This window comes from Aphelocoma coerulescens (assembly GCF_041296385.1).
Source record: "Aphelocoma coerulescens isolate FSJ_1873_10779 chromosome W unlocalized genomic scaffold, UR_Acoe_1.0 ChrW_unloc_scaf_1, whole genome shotgun sequence".
NCBI classification, from domain to species: domain Eukaryota; kingdom Metazoa; phylum Chordata; class Aves; order Passeriformes; family Corvidae; genus Aphelocoma; species Aphelocoma coerulescens.
Genome location: NW_027184080.1, coordinates 12,687,561 through 12,708,467, shown reverse-complemented (window position 1 = coordinate 12,708,467; position 20,907 = coordinate 12,687,561). Strand labels below are relative to the sequence as shown.

Below are 20,907 nucleotides of genomic sequence, written 5' to 3'. Positions count from 1 at the left end.
GAGTTAGAAGAGTTGTGAGTGAAGTTGAGCCTGCAAAGAAGCAAGAATTTAGAGTAATGGTTTTTTAGACTTATTTTTATTTCTCATTATCCAACTCTGATTGACAATAAATTGAATTAATTTCCTCAAGTGGAGTCTGTTCTGCCTGTGATGGCAATTGCTGAGTGATCTCCCTGTCCTTATCTTGACCCATAAGCATTTTGTGGTATTTTTCTCCCTTGTCATACTGAGCAACTTGGTGGGCAATTGGCAGTCAGCCAAGGTCAACCCACCACAATGGCCAGGCCCAGAGGATGATGATCAGTGGTAAAAAGTGTAGTGACTAGCAGTGTACCCCAAGGGTCAATACTGGGTCCAGTCCAGTTCAGCATTTTCATTAATGATCTGTATGATCAGGCAGAGTGTACCCTCAGCAACTTTGCAAACAGCACCAAAACTGGGAAGAGTGGTTGATATTACAGAGGGTTGTGCTGCTTCCAGGAAAGCACCTGGAGGTCCTCGTGGACATCAATTTGAACATGAACAACCATTGTGCCCTTGCTGCAAAGAAGGCCAATGGTACCCTTGTCTGCATTTGGCAAAGCATTGCCAACAGGTGGAGAGACATGATCCTTCCCCTCTACTCAGCACTGGTGAGGCCACACCTAGTGTACTATGTCCAGTTCTGGGCTCCCCAGTACAAGAGAGACATGGACATAATGAAGAGACGCCAATAAAAGGCCATCAAGATGATTAAGGAACTGGAGCATCTCTCCTATGAGGAAAGGCTGAGAGAGCTGGGACTCTTTAGCCTGGAGAAGAGAAGGCTCAGAGGGATCTTACTCATGTATATGAATCCCTGAAGGGAAGATACAAAGAAGATAGAGCCAAACTTTTTTCAGTGGTGCACAGTGAAAGCAAAAGAGGCCATGGGCACAAGCTGAAACATAGGAGATTCCCTCTGAACATCAGGAAATATCCAGTGATTGAGCACTGGAACAAGTTTCCCAGGGATATGGTAGAGTCTCCCTCTTTGGAGATATTTAAAAGCCATCTGGACATAGTCCTGATCAACTGCTCTAGGTGGTCCTTCCTGAGCAGGGGGGTTGGACAAGATGACCTCCAAAGGTCCCTTCCAACCTCAACCATTCTGTGATTCTGTGATGTTGTGAATTCAATTATTTAAATATCCTGGCATTTCCTTCCCATAAACCATCTAACACCAGTATGTCAAACACAAACCAGACTTCCATTTGGAAATCTGAGCCATAAAGCAGCTCCAGTTGAAAGTCAGGGCTCTTACCTATATAGGTGAGGCAAGTCCTTACCTGTGAATTTCTTCAATTTCAGTACAAAGGTGCTTTAAATGGCTTGATCTGTGTCTGTTGTGTCCAAGCTATTGTCTCAACTGGGAGATGGGACTGTTAGCAACAGTCATGTAGTCACGTAGTTTACACTTACTATTTTTAAATTTCTTATTGGAATACAGAAGTAGCACTCCCATAGCTCATGTTGACCACAACTGTGATTCAGCAACCTTTGAATTAGCTCAATGGTTGTTGCCACTCAACTGAAATTAATTTCTGAAATCTCAGACCCTGAATTCAGGGCCATGTCAAACACTGCACACAAGCATACCTCTAGCAGGTTTTTGGATGTATTCACATTTGTGGTGGTTTAGCCTTGGCTAACAGTGAAATTCCCACTCAGTCACTCACCCTCCCTGCCCCAGTTGGTCAGATGAAGAAAATAGGAAGAACAGGAGCAAGAAAGATTGCAGGCCAAGATAATGACAGGAGATTGTTTACAAATCATCATTGCAGCAAAACAGACTCGACTTAGGTAAAAATAAGTAAACTTATCACCAATTAAAATAACAATGTAATTACTAATTCAAGTAGCAGGAAGCAAAAAGACAAATATTAAAATACACTTCCTCCTTTCCCAGGCTCATGCCTTCATTCCAGACTCATCTTCCCCCCCCCCCCCCCCCTTGCTATTGACACAGGTTACATGCAGCCCCTTCAGTGAGGCAATAAACAGTTCATGGGTGTAAGGGTGTTATGGTCAGTACATAAGAAAATCTCTCTGCCACTCCTTCCTTCTCACACTTCTCTTCTCTGGCATGGATTCTCCATGGGCTGCAGTTCCTTCACAAAATATCCAACTGTTCCAGCATGGTCTGTTACATAAGCTGCTACATGAATACTGATTCTGGCACCATGGAGCACCTTCTCCCCCACCTTCTTCTCTGACCTCTGTTCATACTGCTGGTTTTCACTCTTTTTCCCCCCTACTCCTCTGCATGTCTGGTGGGTTTTGCCCTGTCTTAAGTATGTTTTCACAGAGGCACCATCAACTTTGTTGATTCGCTCAGCTTTGGCCTGCATTGGGTACATTAGCAAGCCAGCTGGAACCAGCTGTGTCCAGCACAGGGCGACACCTTACCTGTAGTTACAAAAATGCTGCTAGCGAGGATTTTCTTGTTATTTTCTAAGTCCGTGAGAGACTTTTCTCTCTCACAGAAGAGGTGGCAGGGAATGTAAACAACCCAGACACCTGCAACCTTGAAAAGTCTTGTTTATGGTATAGTAGAAAAATATTTTGACAATGGATGTTTTAGGATTTTAGCCAATCACCCCCAAGGGGTGGCTGGCCCTTTGTCCAATTAGGCTATGAAGAAAAAAGTCTATAAAAGAGTTTGTAAAATAATTAAATAAATCAATCTTGCTGCACAACTCCTGCCTGCTGGATCTTCTCCTCCTCCTCCTCCCTATGGCTGCGGGACACGGTGCTATACCGTAGGAACCAGGCCTGCGGTAATATTTGGTGCTGCCCGACATGATCTGCACTCTCTGACGTGTCCTGCTGCTGCGAGCCAAGCCGAATCCCTCTAGAGGTACGCTGTTCTCCTTTGTCCCCCGGGACCGGGAGGTCCGACAGAACTGAGAAATGGCAAACAGCGGCTCACAAACCGAAGCTGCGATGCTGGTCTGGAAAGGTGTGTTTAGCATATTGCGCACCTCCATTCCTGAAAACTCAGTTCGGGAATTATTAGACTGGGCTACTTTAAAAGGGATTTCCATGGACAGAGATACTGCCCTGGACTTTGCCTTATGGCAGGAACTTGGCTCTGCTGTCCGACACGAGCTCCCGACTGGGGACCCAGCAGCGTTAGAATTATACAAAACCTGGCGTTCATTATTTATCCTGCTGACAGACCTTGACTGTGATAGCAGGGCTGGCTCGCCTATCTCGGTGATGAGTGACGGAGGAATGTCCGAGGGGGGCCCCGTTGACTGGGTTTCCGGGGAAAATGATAATGGATTCAGAAAAACCCCCCCGGCTCCACAGGCAGAGCTTGCGCCGGCTCACCCTGCACAATCGCAGGACTCCACAGCCCCCAGGGACCCCGCGCCGCCAGAGGCGGGGGGGTCAAGGCAGCAGGAGGGCTCACAGCCTGCCTTGCCGTTCAGCTGGGCAGCGGCCACAGCTTATCCAGTGCCGCAAATCAGCGGTTTGGCCACTTGGATGCCCAGAGAGGCTCCTAGCTCGGTTCCGTATGGACCTGGATCTAACTTCTTAGCCGGCGTAGCGCCGGGCGTGCCTGCCCCGGGACTCCCTGGGTGTGGTCCGCTGCCCTCCCTGGCGCTGGACTGTTCTGCGCAGTCGCAGAACCGAGCCATCGACCTTTTAGTGCAGCATTTGCCTTTGCTGATGGAGCTGCCAAACTTATCCCGAAGGATGGAGGAACTCCTCACACTGTTAGAGCGGCGAATGCCCGAGCCAGCGCCGCCCGCGCCGCCCGCGCCCCCCCCGCCACCTGCGGGAGACGCGGCTCCGAGCCGAGAAACGGCGCGGCCGGCGGCGAACTCGGAAGCGGCGCAGCCGCGGGAAAACCCGGCAGCGGCTGCGGAGACGCGGCCAGAGACGGCGGCTGCGGAGCAGCGGGCAGGGGGGGAAGCGCCCAGAGCGACCCCCGAGAACGGGCCGGCGGCGGCAGCGCCGGGCGCGGCTGGGGAGCGCGAAACAGCAGCGGCAGTGGCGACCGCGCCGAACGCAGCTGCTGTGCCAGAGGCGGCGGCGCCGAGAGCAGCTGTAGCCTCAGAGACAGCGGCAGCAGTTCCAGTACCAGTTCGGTCGGGGCTGGCCGAGACAGCCTCCCGTATAGAAACTGGTGTAAAAACTGCTGCGCAGCCAGCTGCAGTCTGTCCTGTCTGTTCTGCCTCTAGCGAACTTAGCCAAAGTGCCCCTCCACGTAAATTTCTGTTCACTCCCAGCACCCCAAAGTTGCCTTTGCCTGATGATTCCTCGTCAGGCAGTGAGGCAGATGAGGTGCTGGCCCCAGGTCGTCAGGCGGCTGTAGCCGCGCGGCGAAGAAAAAGGCTGCGCCGGTCTCTCCCCTGGACCTTTCAGGACTGCACGGTAACAGTGCGTCCGACGCATTACAATCGCTTCTTAGAGTCCCTTAAGATGCGAGCATTGGAGGAGGGTGACTGGAGGTCATTAGAAATCCTTGGAATGCCATATAGATCTGAGGATTCTGGGGGTAACCGGGGAGCTGTTACACTCCATCCACAGGCGGTGCCAGAAGTTCAGGATGGTAGTGCTTCCCCTAAAGGGGAGATCCAAGCTTTCCCAGTGTATAAGGCTCTCCCAGATTCAGGGGAGCATGACAAGCATGAGGTAATTGCCTGGAAAGTTGCCCAGGACCTCCAATCCAAGGTGGCACAATATGGGCTAGGTTCTGCTGAGGTTATGCAGATAATAAGGGTGATAAATACAGATTTGCTTTCTCCATTTGATATCAGACACTTAGGTCAAATTCTATTTCAACCTGTACAATTTACAGTTTTTGAGAAAACCTGGAGAAAGCTGGCCGGCAAGACTGCATTAGCAAATATGCAGCTCCCTGCTGCTGATCCTAGACAGACAGCAGGAGTGGATGCTTTGATGGGGACTGGTCCCTTCTCTGATCCCAGTCTACAGGGTAACTTGTCCTCTAGCATCCTGCAGCAAGCTCAACAGGTCGGCATGGCTGCCCTGTTGAAAACCATAGAGTTGTCTGCGCCCAGAAAGCGATATACTGAAATAGTTCAAGGCAAATCAGAGTCATTCCTCTCTTTTGTAGAGAAAGTTGCTGCTTCTCTTGAGAAGCAGGTTGAGGATGACGGGTTAAGACAGATGTTGTTAAGGCAGTTAGTGAGAGATAATGCAAACGAGGAGTGCAGAAAAATCATAGATGCCTTACCAGGGGACCCTGAGGTAACAGACATGGTTGAAGCCTGTGCTAAGGTGGGATCTGGGAACCAGAAAAGGTCTGCCTTGGCTGCGTTCCTGCAGCCTGTTCACGCATCTTCTGGTCGTGAACCAAAGCCACCAAAACAGGCAAAGAAACGGAAGCGGCCTAAGCCGAGCCAAAAAGAGAACACACCGATCCCCCAGTGCAAGAGGTGTGGCAGGCCAGGCCATTGTACGGGCTACTGTAGATCCCGGACTCATGCCGATGGTCGGCCTTTGTCGGGAAACTTCCACCGGGGTGCACGGAGGGGGAATTGCTCTCCGATGCAGTCACTCCCCCAGAGAGTGGCACAGGTACAGGCACAGGCCTACCCAGCCACCCTAGAGACAGCACCCAGGGATCAGACGGTCCCCACGGATCAGACGGGTTTGATGTCCACACCGCAGCCGCAGTCGTCTTAGACTCTAGCGGTATTTATAAGGTTCCCTTGGATGCATATGGACCCTTAGCCCAGGGATCCAGTGCGATGCTGGTGGGAAAACCTCATGTTGCCCATCAAGGAATCTTAGTGCACTCAGGAGTTAATGATTCTGACTTTAAAGGCCAGATTTGCACTATGGTCTCCACGCAAAAACCCCCTGTAACTATTCCTGAAAAGACCTGCCTTGCTAAATTAGTGCCTTTTAAGTCTTGTGTCCCCAGGGTAGAACAAATTCAGGAAGATAACGGCAGTGGATCTACGGGACTTCCACAGGCCTTCTGGACTGCAGACATCTCTGACCAAAGGCCACATATGACGTGTACCCTGGTCCTGCCAAGCGCCCAACCACCCCGGATTCAGCTTTGAGGTTTGATTGATACGGGTGCTGATGTAACTATCATCTCCTTCTCTGCATGGCCTCCCTCATGGCCTTTAGCCCCAGTGGGATCGGCCATCGCAGGAATAGGAGGAACCACACAGAGCTATTTAAGTGAACGGCCTGTGGTGGTGAAGGATTCAGAGGGACACACAGCTACAATTAGGCCTTATGTTGCTACCACTTCCCATAACCTTTGGGGACGGGATGCGTTGGCAGTTTGGGGTGTACGGATTGGGACAAATTTTTAGCAGGGGTCACTGTGTGTAAGGGCGCACAGTATCCTACACTGCCTTTGAGGTGGTTCATTAACACACCAATCTGAGTCAGACTCTGCTCAGTTAGTTGAATTAAGGGCTGTTACCATGGCTTTTCAGCGATTCTCACAGGAACCTTTGAATTTGGTTACTGACTCTGCTTATGTAGCAGATCTCACCCAACGCTTAGATTGTTCCCTTCTAAAGGAGGTGAATAATGCGGCTCTGTTTTCGCTGTTGCAAACCTTGTGGTCTGCAATTCGGGCTCGAGTGCATCCGTATTACATTCTGCACATTCGAAGCCACACCAATTTACCAGGGTTTCTAACAGAAGGCAATGCCAGGGCTGACATGCTGGCAAACCCTGCATGGGTAGGGCCTCAGCCTGACAAAATTGCACAAGCCAAGGCATCGCACGGTTTCTTCCATCAAAGTGCACATACCCTGCAGAAGCAGTTTCATTTAACGCCAACCGAGGCGTGCGACATTGTCAGCGCTTGTGCTGACTGTCATGGACTCGCTGCGCCTTTGCCAGCGGGGGTAAACCCCAGAGGGCTAAAAGCCTTGCAGATTTGGCAAACGGATGTAACTCACGTCCCAGAATTTGGTCGGCTGAAATATGTGCACGTGTCTATTGACACTTTCTCCTCGGCTATGTGGGCTACTGCTCACACTGGAGAGAAGGGCCGTGATGTCATTGCCCATTGGAAATTGGCTTTCTCAGTCCTGGGCGTGCCAGCTTCTGTGAAAACCGATAATGGTCCTGCCTACGCCTCGGAGAAGACGCGGCAGTTTTTACACCTGTGGGGTGTAGACCATACCTTTGGTATCCCACATTCTCCTACTGGCCAAGCCATTGTTGAACGCGCTCATGGTACCTTGAAGCGTGTTTTGGACAAACAGAAAAGGGGAATGCATGGAGAAACCCCACAGAGCCGACTAGCAAAAGCTTTGTATACAATTAATCACCTTACAGTACCACAAAATTCAAATAATCCTGTTATTCTGAATCATTTTCTCTCATTGCAGTCTGCAGGCGACAGACAACTGCCCCGGGCAAGAGTCTGGGTGCGGAATTTACTCACTAACCAGTGGGAAGGCCCACATGAGCTTATCGTTTGGGGTCGTGGGTATGCTTGCGTTTCCACAGATACTGGGATACAGTGGCTACCTTCAAAATGCGTTCGCCCTGACCTACGGCACCAGAGGCAGAACAGGCAACCTCCAAATGATGACCAGAACGCCAATCATCCAAATGGCGACCAGAATGTAGATCATCAGCCTAATGACTCTTCTGATGATGACCAGGATGTCAACCATCAGGCAGATGGTCCTTCTACAAGCAGAGACTGGGATGGTCCTTCCACAAGCAGAGACTGAACTTTAAATTTCTTGTTATGGAGTCAGATAGTTAAAGCCTTAAGGACATATTTAGAATTAATAACTGATGTAGATTTCTATTTGGCATTAATAGTAGAGTTGTTATCTTATCAAACAAAAAGGGGGAATTGTAGTTACAAAAATGCTGCTAGCGAGGATTTTCTTGTTATTTTCTAAGTCCGTGAGAGACTTTTCTCTCTCACAGAAGAGGTAGCAGGGAATGTAAACAACCCAGACACCTGCAACCTTGAAAAGTCTTGTTTATGGTATAGTAGAAAAATATTTTGACAATGGATGTTTTAGGATTTTAGCCAATCACCCCCAAGGGGTGGCTGGCCCTTTGTCCAATTAGGCTATGAAGAAAAAAGTCTATAAAAGAGTTTGTAAAATAATTAAATAAATCAATCTTGCTGCACAACTCCTGCCTGCTGGATCTTCTCCTCCTCCTCCTCCCTATGGCTGCGGGACACGGTGCTATACTGTAGGAACCAGGCCTGCGGTAATACCTTACCCACTACCAAAACCTTAAGAATCAAAGGACAAACAATGCAGATGTCATCATGGGAGTCTACTATAGACCTCCTAGCCAGGATGATGATGCCAATTAATTATTCTTTGAGGAACTAAGGGATGCTTCCAAGTCAACTGTCCTTGTCCTTATGGGAGTCTTCAATTTGCCAGAAATTAACTGGGAGCATCACACAGCTGGTACAAACATGATCAGAAGATTCCTAAGAAACCAGGATGACAACTTTATGGAACAGTTCCTAAGGGAGGCAACTCGGAAAGATGCCCTCCTTGACCTACTGTTTGTCAACAGAGTGGAACTCATGAGCGAAGTGGAGATTGGTGGCCATCTTGGACAAAGTGACCATAAAGAGATCAAGTTTAAAATCTCTGTTGACAGAAGAAAAGGTCCATCAAAACCTCAACTCTGGACATAAGGAGAGCAGACTTCAGGTTGCTCAGGGAATTAGTGAATAAGGTCCCCTGGGAAAATGCTTTTGCAGGTGCTAGGGTCCATCAGTGCTGGTCACTTTTTAAACACCACCTGTTAAGGGCACAGGAGCAGGCAATTCCCAAATGTTGGAAGTCAAGAAGGCAAGGCAGAAGACCAGCTTGGCTGAACAGGGATCTTCTCTTGGAAATAAGGCCAAAAAGGAAAGCATATGGCCAGTAGAAGCAAGGTCAGGGGACATGGGAAGAATACAGAGATGCTGCTTGCCACTGTAAGGAGAAAATCTGTATGGTCAAAGCTCAACTGAAGTTGAAGCTGCCAGAACTGTGGGGGACTATAAAAAGAGTTTTCTCAAATATATTAATGGCAACAGGCAGTGTAAAAAAAACATTGGCCATTACAGGATGAGGATGGTCACCTCATAAACAGGGACATGGACAAGGCAGAGGTATTTAGCGCATTTTTTGCCTCTGTCTTTGATATGGATGATGGACCAAGGGGGTCTCAGTGCCCTGAGCTGGAGGACCACGACTGTGAGCATGATCAACTCCCAGTCGACCCTGAACTTGTGTGGGATCTGCTGCTTCAGCTGGATCCCTACAAATCTATAGGGTCTGATGGGATTCATACAAGAATCCTCAAAGAGCTGGCTGATGTCATTGCAAAACCTCTCAAGGATTTTTGAGCAGTTTGGGAATCTAGAGAGGTCCCAGCTGACTGGAAGTTGGCAAATATTGTCCCAATTTTCAAGAAGGGCAAGAAGGAGGTCCTCAGAAACTACAGGCCTGTTAGTCTCACTTTGGTGCCTGGTAAAGCTATGGAGAAGATTATTCTGGGAGGTATTGAAAAACAGCTGAAAGACAATGCAGTCATTGGTCACAGCCAGCATGGCTTCATGAGAGGAAAGTCCTGCTTGTAAAACCTGATTTCCTTTTATGATGAGGTAACCCAGCTAGCTGATCAAGGGAAGCCACTTGATATAATCTTTTTGGAGTTCAGCCCAACTTTTGATGCTGTCTCCCACAAGAACCTTCTGGACAAAATGTTCAGCCCACAGCTGGATAAACACATCATGCAATGGGTGAGCAACTGGCTCATGGGTCAGGTGCAAAGGCTTATAGTGAATGGGGTGACATCGGACTGATGACCTGTGTCTGGAGTTCTGCAGGGTTCCATCCTTGTTCCTGTGCTCTTCAACATCTGTATAAATGACTTGGATGCAGGACCAGAAGGGATACTAAACAAGTTCGCAGATGATACAAAACTGGAGGAGGTCTCGACTCTCTCAAAGGCAGAGAGGTCCTGCAGGGAGACCTCGACAAATTAGAGGACTGGGCAAGCACCAACCATATGAAGTTCAACAAGGGAAAGTGACAGATTCTGCACCTGGGATAGGGCAACCCTGGATGTACGGACAGACTGGGGAATGAGATGCTGGAAAGCAGGGCTACAGAAAGGGACCTGGGGGTCCTGGTTGATGGAAAGTTGAACATGAGTCAGCTGTGTGCCCTGGCAGCTAGAAGGGCCAACCGTGTCCTGGGGTGCATTAGGCACAGCAGTGCCAGCCAGTCAAAGGAGGTGATTGTCCCACTCTGCTCTGCACTGGTGCAGCCTTACCTTAAATACTGTGTGCAGTTTTGGGCACCGCAATATAAAAAAGATATTAAGCTATTAGAGAGCATTCAGAGGAGGGCAGCAAAGATGGTGAAGGGCCTTGAGGGGAAGCTGAATGAGGAGCGGCTGAGGTCACTTGGTCTGTTCAGCCTGGATAAGAGGAGACTGAGGAGGGACCTCATCACAGTCTACAACTTCCTTGTGAGGGGAAGAGGAGGGGCAGGCACTGATCTCTGTGGTGGCCAATGGCAGTACCCGAGGGAATGGTCTGAAGCTGTGTCAGGGGAGGTTTAGGTTGGATATGAGAAAAAGGTTCTTCACCCAGAGGGTGGTTGGGCACTGTAACAGGCTCCCCAAGGAAGTGGTCATAGCACTAAGCCTGACAGAGTTCAAGAAGTATTTGGACAGTACTCTCAGGTACATGGTGTGACTCTTGGGGATGGTCCTGTGCAGGGCCAGGAGTTCGACTCAGTGATCCTTATTGGTCCCAGTCAACTCATCATATCCTGTGATTCTGGGAATACAATGTCACACAAGTAGGAAAGTTGCATGACCTTTCAAATTAAGAATGAGGAAAAGTGATCTGTAGCATAAATTCAGCCTACACTTTGTCAAGAAGTCAAAAACTAGAAGTGTCTATCCAATTAGATGTGATTGATGGAGAGGGGGTAAAATTGATACATCTGAACAGAAAAAGCAAACACAGTTGTCAGCTGATTCTAAAGGAGAAAAATAACATTTCCCAGCTTGAGTTATCAGAAAGGAGAAGGAAACATTCATGATTCTTAGATTCTCTTTGCTCTGAATGTCTTCTTAAAAGAGAATTATTGTAAGTTAAAACTTTTTTTAGTTTTTAAATAAAATTAGAAATATTAATAAAACTGGAAATAACAAGATTGCTCCTAATGACTCAAGCTATAGTATTAAGCCCTTTATCTTGTGTTAAAACATGATAGATTTATGAATACTGTAAGATAAAATTTATACAAATATACAGTTATATACTAAACTTCTCAGATATATACTAAGCATGCTTCATAACTGTGGCAGAAGTCTTAGTTCAGAAATGTAGTGTTTAAAAAATGTAATGCAGCTTAATGCATACTTTTTTTTGTTTTTCTTACATGTAGCTCTTTTATCCTTTCCCCCACCCCCCAAGCATTAACTTCTGAGGTCTAGTACATACATGAGAATCTTTATATCCATTAAAATAAACAAGCAACTATATGGGTCAAGCTTTCCCCCCATACACATTTCAGAAGAAAATCTGACGAAACTGTATCATAAACCCTGCAAAATAAGGATATAAGCAGAAATAAAAAGTAGAAGGAAAGATTTCTGCATGCTAGAGAACAGCAAAATTGTATTAAACATGTTAGAATAAGAAATGCTAGTGTTTTATATATATATATATTTAAACTTTTGTTTAAAATTACTATTATGTTAACCATAGTCCATTGTGATAAAAATATTAGGAAGACATTTGGTCTTGCTTTTAAAATGTCTATTTTTTCCATCAAAAAATTTACATCAAAACCTTCAAAGTTGGCAGTTTTTGCACAAAACGTTGTGTAGGTAACAGTTGGTTCATGGATTCCCAATTTTTTCAATGAAAATTTCTTATTTTTCTATTGGATAAACACCTCTTGTCTGAAAAGTATATTAGTATATCTGATTTTGCACAGAAAACAAACAGTACTAAGTTTTTCACCTTGTAAATATCACAGAGTCATTCTAGTTCCCTACTCTGCATGTCATCTATTTAGAATGCTGGGGATTTGGAAATTTATTTTACTGAAATCTTTGCACACCTGAATTGATTTAGGGGATGAACAAAGATCTTCAAAACTACTTTATATAGATACTGTTGGGATGGAATAAATAAAGCAGATCCACACTATTTTCATTAGTATCCAGTGAAAGGACAAAAGGCAATGGGCACAAATTGTACTTATTGTACTGCAGGAAATTCCACTTTAACATAAGAAAATTCTTTTTTTTTTTTTTTTTACTCTAGGGGTGGTTGAACACTGAAACAGTTTTCCCAGTAAGTTTGTGGAGTCTCCACCTTTAGACAAATTCAAAACTCAGCTGTACATGGGCTTGAGCAACCTGCTCTAGCTGACACAGCTTTGTGCTGCGGGTGTGTGTGTGTGGACTAGACAATTGCCAGAGGTGTCTTTCAACTAAATGACATTTTCTTTTTTTCAGTTTGTGCCCATTGCTCATTGTCCTGTTACTGGGCACTGCTGAGAAGAGTCTGGCTTTGTCTTTACTCCCTCCCATCAGGTATTTATACACATTGATAAGATCCCTGTGTTGCAGTAGTACTGATCTCTAGCTCAGCCACACCCACGCCTGTGACTGGTATGGATTCCATTGACCTGGACCCCAAATTATAGATTTGCGTTCTGTCTTGACCTTGGACCTGTCTTGCCCCTAGGGACCTACCCAATGATCAATGGACTGTGTCTGACCCTGGTTGTCCTCACCAGACCTGAGTCTGATTTGTGGACTGACTTCCTGGCTGGACTTTTGTCGCGGGTTGGGTTTGTAACCGGGCGGAAACACCAATTTAGTGTAGTGGTTTGGTCTAAAATACTCATTGCTAACCTATGACAACCTTGGACCTGTGTCATCACCACAAATTTGTCTGATGATCTGGACTCTCGGTTAAATCTGACTACCATCTCCAGATCTGCCCTGCTCACTTCACTTGGATACTGCAGGACTAGGCCCAGGCTGGTGAGGTCCCTGCTGTGTATACCATGGTACTCAACTCCCAGTTCCCCATTCCTCAGGGAGAAGCCAGCCCTTGCTGCTCCCTGACAGGAAGACAGTTTTAAAAGCCTTGCTAAAGTCAATATAGACATAATCCACTGCTCTTTCTTCATCCATGGAGCCATTCACCTCATTGTAGAAAACTATTGGGTTGGTCAAGCATGATTTCCCCTTTGTAAATACATGCTAACAACTCTCAGTAATCTTCTTGTCCTTCATAGGCTTTCCTAACACTATCCCTGCACACTCAGTCTATATATATAGAGAGTCTATAGACAGACTCTATATTCCTCCTAGGTTCCCTGACCTTGCTTCCACCTCTTGTATACTTTCTTTATATGTTTGAGTTTTGTCAGGAGCTCCTTGTTCATCCATGCAGGCCTCCTTACACCTTTGCTTGACTTCCTGCATGTTGGGATGGACCATTCTTTAACTTTGAGAAGGTGATCCTTGAAAAATAAACCAGCTCTTCTGGACCCCTTTGCCCTGTAGGACTGTCTCCCACAGGATTATTCCAAGCAGAGCCCAGAAAAGGCCCAAGTCTTCTCTGCTCAAGTTCGGGGGTTTGATGCATCAGTTCTTGTCAGGAGGAGGATATCAACACAAAGCTGAACCTAATCACAAGTTCTTCTATCATTTTTTATGTGTGCTGAATAGAGATGAAAATGAACAGCAGAATTTGAAATTCAAAGCTCCTATTACTTTTTTTTCCACCTTGTGAGAAAATAACCCAAGACCACCAAGAAGTGTCTGTTCTGAAGAACTGAATAATATTTTACTTTTTTAATAAATTTTTCAAATTTATGAGTTTTTAGGTATGTCTGTCTACTGATATCAGACTCCAGCAATATCAACTGCTGAACTGACAAACCTCTCTTTTTCCCAAGGGAAGTTAAAAAATTTCCATTAGAGATTCAACTTTGCCACATAAATGCAGACAGGTAAGGTTCTAAGAACTAGAAATATGAAAAAGTAGTTTCATATAACACTATACCTCTGTTTCTGCTGCATGGGTTGCTGTCTCATAGCCATATATTGCATGTCCTCTTGTAGACGATTAAGGGGAGAATCTGGTTTGACACGAATCCCATAATAATGGTATTTAGAGTTCCCCCTTCATGAAAGAACAAAAATAACATTGTTTCTTTTGTATATACATCACACGTTAACATTTGCTTTGACTGGAAAACAGTACATAAAAGTTAGGCTTGTCTTTCCTCTCACTCTGGTATAAAACTGATATAACTCCACCAGCTTCTGAAAATCAGTTCACTTAAACTATATTTTCCAGCACTTTACTGTTGGGCTTCATTTAAATAGAATAAGGTAAATAAAAACCCAACTAAATTACTTATGCAGTCATGGTGAATAAAAAAATTCCATAAATGGGATATGCTTGTGAGTGAGGGTTTGTGAATGTTCCCCTAATCAACTTCAGTCCTGGTCAACTGGAATGAAAGAACAGAATTGGGCTATCTGTGTTCATGTTTATGAGAGTGTCTATATGGGTCCTGGTAAAGGCATTGCCCTGTGTTAGCTTCTGTGGTTAGCTGTGTTAGTGTCATGTGTGCATTTGTCTGCATCTTTAGAATACATGTTCAGTCTCACTATTATCTGGACCTGCAAATGGAAACAGCAGTAGCTGCATCCATTGGACTGAGATGGAAGATATCTGGGTGATAAGAGTACACAGAATCTGGCTATAGCAGACCAGGAGTCCCCTGAGTCCTGAAGTCTGCTGGATTTGGCAACTCCCTTAACAGAAAAGTTTTAAATATTTTTATTTGCTTAATTCCTTGCTTGTTTTTAATATATGAGCTTCATGTTCACGATTATTATTGGTATTTTTCTAACTTTAAATTAAACTTTAATTAAACTTTAAGATTTTATTAACGCAAACCTGGTTCCCAGTCTTCTGGTCCGTAATCCCATGAAGATTGACCGTATGAGTTTTCCAAAGGAGGCAGCATTGACTGGATCTAACTTGTGCTCCTGACAATGACGTAAGTAATGGTTGTAAAGGGTACTTCTGGGGAGACTCACTCCTTCTGCAGTTTCATAGTTGTCTAAAAGCCATTGGAGCTATGTCAAATATGAAAAAGTGAACATATGTAAATTCAGTATTACTCTACTGAAAACCCCCACTTAATTGTACAACACAGAACTCTGATATTTTTTAGACCACTCTTAAGGCCTGTTTAATACAGTGACTTTGTTCTTCAAGCAAATATAATCTCTTTAAATTTCTTTCAATGCTAGATATGCCATGATGCCTTAGTTTTGGATTTTTTTTTTTTAGGTTTACAAGGAAATAACAAGACTTATGGCACCTGTGAGCTCAGATAGCTCCACTTCTAAAAATATTTCAGATTCAGTACCATACATTAACATTTTATGAAATTATTTGTGCTTTGGAGAAAAATTGCTGGAACTCCAAGGAAATAAAATAACCAATGTAATTTATATTAATTGCATGAAAAAAACCTAATAGAACTAAGTTAATAAATTTTAAAATCTGGAATGATATACTATTTCTCTTCACATGGAATTAAAAAAATACAAATGAAAAAAACCCAGTACTACATTCAACTTAATAGGGTTTATTGTCTTCCAAATACAAAGAAGAAACTATCAAATATAAGGTAAAAAGCAATCTAGAGGACATGAAAAATAACTTGTATAGCTATAAAGCATCATGGGCCCAATCCCTTTCTGTTGTAGACTCTTTGCTTTTGACTTCTAAGAGGAAGAGAATTAACATTATTTTTTTTTTTTCCTTTGTAATTTATTTCAGAATTTTGGTGAGTAATTTTGGAAACATTTAGGCAAACAGTTTCTAATACATCACTGTACCTTTATATAGGACATATAGTAACTAACATAGATTCACAGAATATTCTGAGTTGGAAGGGACCCATGAGGATCAAGTCCAACTCTTAAGTAAATGACCCATACAGGGATTGAACCCACAACCTTGGTGTTATTGGCACCATGCTCTAACCAACTGAGCAAATCTCAGGGTCATGCACACAAAACTCAAGTAAAATGGTCATTTTAATGACAATTACCAGTATAAGAGAACAAAAAAAATAAAATGGAAATATTTTTATAGTTTTTATTTATCAGCACTCCTGACTAATGGGGGAGGTCACACTTGACTAGAAGTTAGCAAACCTATAAGGAGGGCCAGAAGGAGGATCCAGGGAACTACAGGCCTGTCAGTCTGATTTCAGTGCCAGGGAACGTTATGGAGCAGATCATCTTGAGTGCCATTACATGGTATGTACAGGACACCCAGGGGATCAGGCCCAGTCAGCATTGGTTTAGGAAAGGCAGGTCCTGCTTGACTAACTTGGTGTCCTTCTATGACAAGGTGATGCACTTAGTGGATGAGGGAAAGGCTGTGGATGTTGTTTACCTGAACCTTAGTAAGGGCTTTGACAGTGTCTCCCAGTGCATTCCCCTGAAGAAGCTGGCTGCTCATGGCTTGGACAGGCATACTGTTTGCTGGGTAAAAAACTGGATGGATGGCTGGGCCAAAAGAGTGGTGGTGAATGGAATTACATCCATTTGGTGGCTGGCCACAAGTGGTGTTCTCCAGGGCTCAGTATTGGGGCCAGTTCTGATTAATATCTTTATCAATGATCTGGACAAGGGGATTGAGTGTACCCTCAGTAAGTTTGCAGATGACATCAAGTTGGGTGGGTGTGTTGATCTGCTGGAGGGTAGGAAGGCTCTACAGAGCTTGTATGAGGTTCAACAAGGCAAAGTGCATGGTCCTGCACTTGGGTCACGACAACCCCATGCAGCACTACAGGCTTGGGTAAGAGTGGCTGGAAAACTGCTGGTCAGAAAAGGATCTGGGTGTGCTGGTTGACAGCTGACTGAACATAAGCCAGTGTGTGCCCAGGTGGCCAAAAAGGCTGATGGCATCCTGGCTTGTATCAGCAATAATGTGGCTAGCAGGGCTAGGGAAGTGATTGCCCCCCTGTACTCAGCAGCTGTGAGGCCGAACCTCAAATCCTGTGTTCAGTTTTGGGCCACTCGTTACAAGAAAGACACTGAGGTGCTAGAGCATGTCCAAAGAAGAGCAATGAAGCTGATGAAGGGTCTGGAGCACAAGTCCTATGAGGAGCAGCTGAGGAAACTGGGGTTGTTTAGCCTGGAGGAAAGGAGGCTTAGAGGGGACCATATCACACTCTCTACAACTACCTAAAAGGAGCTTGTAGTGATGTAGATGTCAGTCTCTTCTCATAAGTAACAAGCAATAGGACAAGAGTAAATGGAAATATAGGAAAATTTTCTTCAATGAAAGGGTTGTCAAGCATTGGAACAGGCTGCCCAGTGAAGTGGTTGAGTCACCAGCCCTGGAGGTGTTTAAAAGACACGTAGCTATGGCACTTAGGGACATGGTTTAGTGGTAGACTTGGTAGTGTTACCAGTTGGACTTGATCTTAAAGGTCTTTTCCAACCTAAATGATCCTATGATTCTATATTTAACTTATGTGGTTTCAGATTTTTGGGAATACTATCATTTTATTTAGCTTGCACCTTCCTTCCCCCATGGTTTCATAACCTTGGAATTTCCCTTTAATTTCCACTTGAATAATTTCCAAATTTTGTTTTCATGTTGTATTTACTAATTACTTAAGCAAGTAATTATACCAAAATTAATTAGAATGAACATCTAAATTTTCCAGGTTCACAAATCTTACAGAAAGTCTGGACTTAGTTTGAGCGTCCAATAAATCCCCAAACCATGGATTTGGTTTTGGCATTTGGAACAAAGTTTTATTCCATTATGCTGGACCCTCACACAGTTGTTTAAGCCATTTCACTTTAGTCCACCAAAGCAATTAATATGACCAAGATATGTGTTTAAAGTACAGTAAAATATATAATTATGTGACATTGAATATGCTACTCTGCAGGGCTACTTACTAATAGATCACTGAACAAAATGAGTTCTAGTAATGTTCCATATAACTTGTCATTTACAGAACAAGAATATCAATATTTTAGTGTCCATTACTCTTGAAATATGTTTCCACTCTGACCCTTCTTTATTGCAGAACTATTAGTAAAAATTAGATTATAATGAATATATTGGACATACAGTTCTGTTTAAGTCAGTTGTAAGCAATTTACTGAACACAATACATGAAAAATGAAAAAAAAATTAGGAAAACATTTACTCGAGACCTTTCAAAGACCATCTTCATGTTTACTTTCTTACAGAAAACATCACTAGAACTATCATGCTTAGGTTTCTAGACAAGAGCTCTGTGTAAAGATGTAGGAGAAGCATGATCTAGCTGTTTGCAAGATGGATGTAGATAATATTGCACTTTAAATAAACATTTAAAAGTGCAGTTCATCATCCTTATATCAACTTTTTAGGCATAAATGCAGTCTTAACATTCACAATTTTTTATTAACTTGAGCATTTACAATTCTGAAACAAAGCCTAGGAAAAAAATATTATAACTTTTTACCTTTACATGAGTGTATTATCAAAACCATTTCATTATATCCTAATTATATCCTTCAAACTTACCATTTAAGCTATACTAATTAGTTTATGGAATATGAGCAATTTGTTTTACCTCACAAAGAAAAAAATTATTAACAAAACCCCTGAATTATTTCCAATTTAACTTCTAAATATAGTATTAGACTTTTTTTTCCAGATTAATTATAATTTATTAGGGTTAACTTCAGTGCATTTTACTAATTATCTGTATTTGACAGATATTCTTTCAACCACAGCTTGGCATTAGCCAACAATGGGAAGGCAAAACCCAAGATAAGTTCCAAGTAAGGATATTTGCTCCAGGGTGAAGACATTTCAATAAAAAAATGCTGACATGATTATTTGGCAAGTTACAGCCTTCAAAGAAGAATGCCAATAGCTGAATGCCATGTAAAAAGTAAATAATCTGCAGACATGATAACATTATTGCAAACAACCTTAAATACATTTTTGTATTTGAAAAAATCTAATTCTAAAATTGAAATGTCTACACTTTGATTTTTGACTTGTTGATTTATAATATTAACAACATTGGAATGGTATTAAATGGTTTATGCAGAATGGGTAAATTGACTACAACTTCAATGAAATGCCAATATTTAAAAAATCATTAGATTATAAATTATTTAATCACATACAGAAAGAAATCAGGAAAGGAAATAAAGGAAAATTTAAAAAAATCATTAAAATAAACAGGTATTAATTAAGGCAGCAAAATGCGAGCTTAAGGAAGAAGATAGGACTAAAACCATATTTACTGTCCTTGAGTCATAATTCAATAAAAGTTTCTAAAAAAGGGAAAATATCCAGTAAGTTTGATCTGGGTTTCATTAATTTCTTCCAAAATGACTGAGGCTAGGAAAGAACATTTATTACAGCAAGATGCCTGCAGGTCTTTTTTTCCCACAGAATCCACAATAGATCCCTCTATTTGTCTTTCAGTAGTTTTTAAAATACCTCAAAACAGTTAAGAAACATCAGGATAAGACTACCATAACAGACAGATACAAATCTCATTATTAGAAAGATATTTTCATAAAATCATAGAATAGTTTGGGTTGGAAGGGACTTTTAAAGGTCATCTAGTCTAATTCCCCTTCAATGATTAGGGACATTTTCAACTGGATCAGGTTGCAAAGAACCCCATCCAACCTGACTTTGAACACTTCCAGGGATGGGGCAGCCACAACTTCTCTGTGCAACCTGATTGTTCCAATGTCTCATCACCCTCATTGTAAAGAACTTCTTTCCTTATGTTCAATTTACATCTATCCTCTTCCAGTTTAAAACCATTGCTCCTTTTGCTGTCACTACAGGCCCTGGTAAAAGTCTCTCTCCATCTTTCTCATAAGCCCCCTTTAAGTACTGAAAGGCTGCAATAAGGTCTCCATGGAGCCTTCTTCAGGCTGAAAAACCTCAAGTCTCTCTGCCTTTCTTCATAGGAGAAGTGTTCCAGCCCTCTAATCATTTTTGTGGCCCTACTTAGACCCACTCTATCCCACTATCTAAGCCATTGATGAAGATATTAAATGGCAATGGTCCTAGTACAGGCTCTTGAGGGACACAATTCATTACTGATCCTCGTTTGGACACTGAGCTGTTTGCTGTAATGCTTTGGATGCAGCCATCCAGCCAGTTTCTTATCCATCTAAGAGTCCACCCATCAAACCCATATATCTCAAATTTAGCAGCAGGAATGGTGTGGGGGGCTGTATCGAAGGCCTTACAGATGTCTAGATAGGTGACATCCATACCTCTCCCTTTGTCCACCAAATCAGTTGCTCCATTGTACAAGGCCACTAGATTAGTTAGGCATGATTTGTCCTTGCTGAAGCCACATTGACTGTCTCTAATAACCTCCCCGTGTTCCATATGTTTCCTCCTCTTCCAGGAGGATCTGTTCCATGATCTTTTAACTAGTGCATTACACAGGAAATAGGGGAATACAGTTTTCTGATGTAGAAAAGCTTGTCCTTTAATTCTTATTGTTTTCATTATGAAGATTCTGGATTTCCTTGTCAGATTCAAGGCAGATTTAGCAATTCTTTGTATATCTAAGTTTTAATACATATGTTTGGCATTTTGCAAAAAAATTTATCACCCATTTAATTATGATGCTAAAATAATTTTAACATGTTTCTAGGTTGGAAACATTTACTTTTGAAACATCCAAAATTATCTAAATCTCTTTCTTCACATTTCAAACAGAATTCAATTTCCTTCATCTAATTTTAACATTTTCTAAGAAAACTAAATTCTCTTCCAAGAAATTGTACTGGCTCCTGCTGTCTTTTTCTACCATGATG

The 20,907-nt window shown here is 43.2% G+C and overlaps 1 protein-coding gene across 2 annotated transcripts in view; it reads right to left on the bottom strand.

Annotated features, from left to right (window-relative positions):
• The window catches only part of LOC138102746 (transcription factor RFX3-like), a 243,462-nt gene that overhangs the window by 97,081 nt on the left and 125,474 nt on the right, over positions 1 to 20,907 (bottom strand). For both annotated transcript variants that reach the window (XM_069000496.1, XM_069000497.1), the window contains 2 exons: positions 14,969 to 15,150; positions 14,063 to 14,182 (listed from right to left, as the gene is read on the bottom strand). In XM_069000496.1, the coding sequence (XP_068856597.1) occupies positions 14,063 to 14,182; positions 14,969 to 15,150 (302 nt within the window). The remainder of the gene's footprint in view (positions 1 to 14,062; positions 14,183 to 14,968; positions 15,151 to 20,907) is intronic.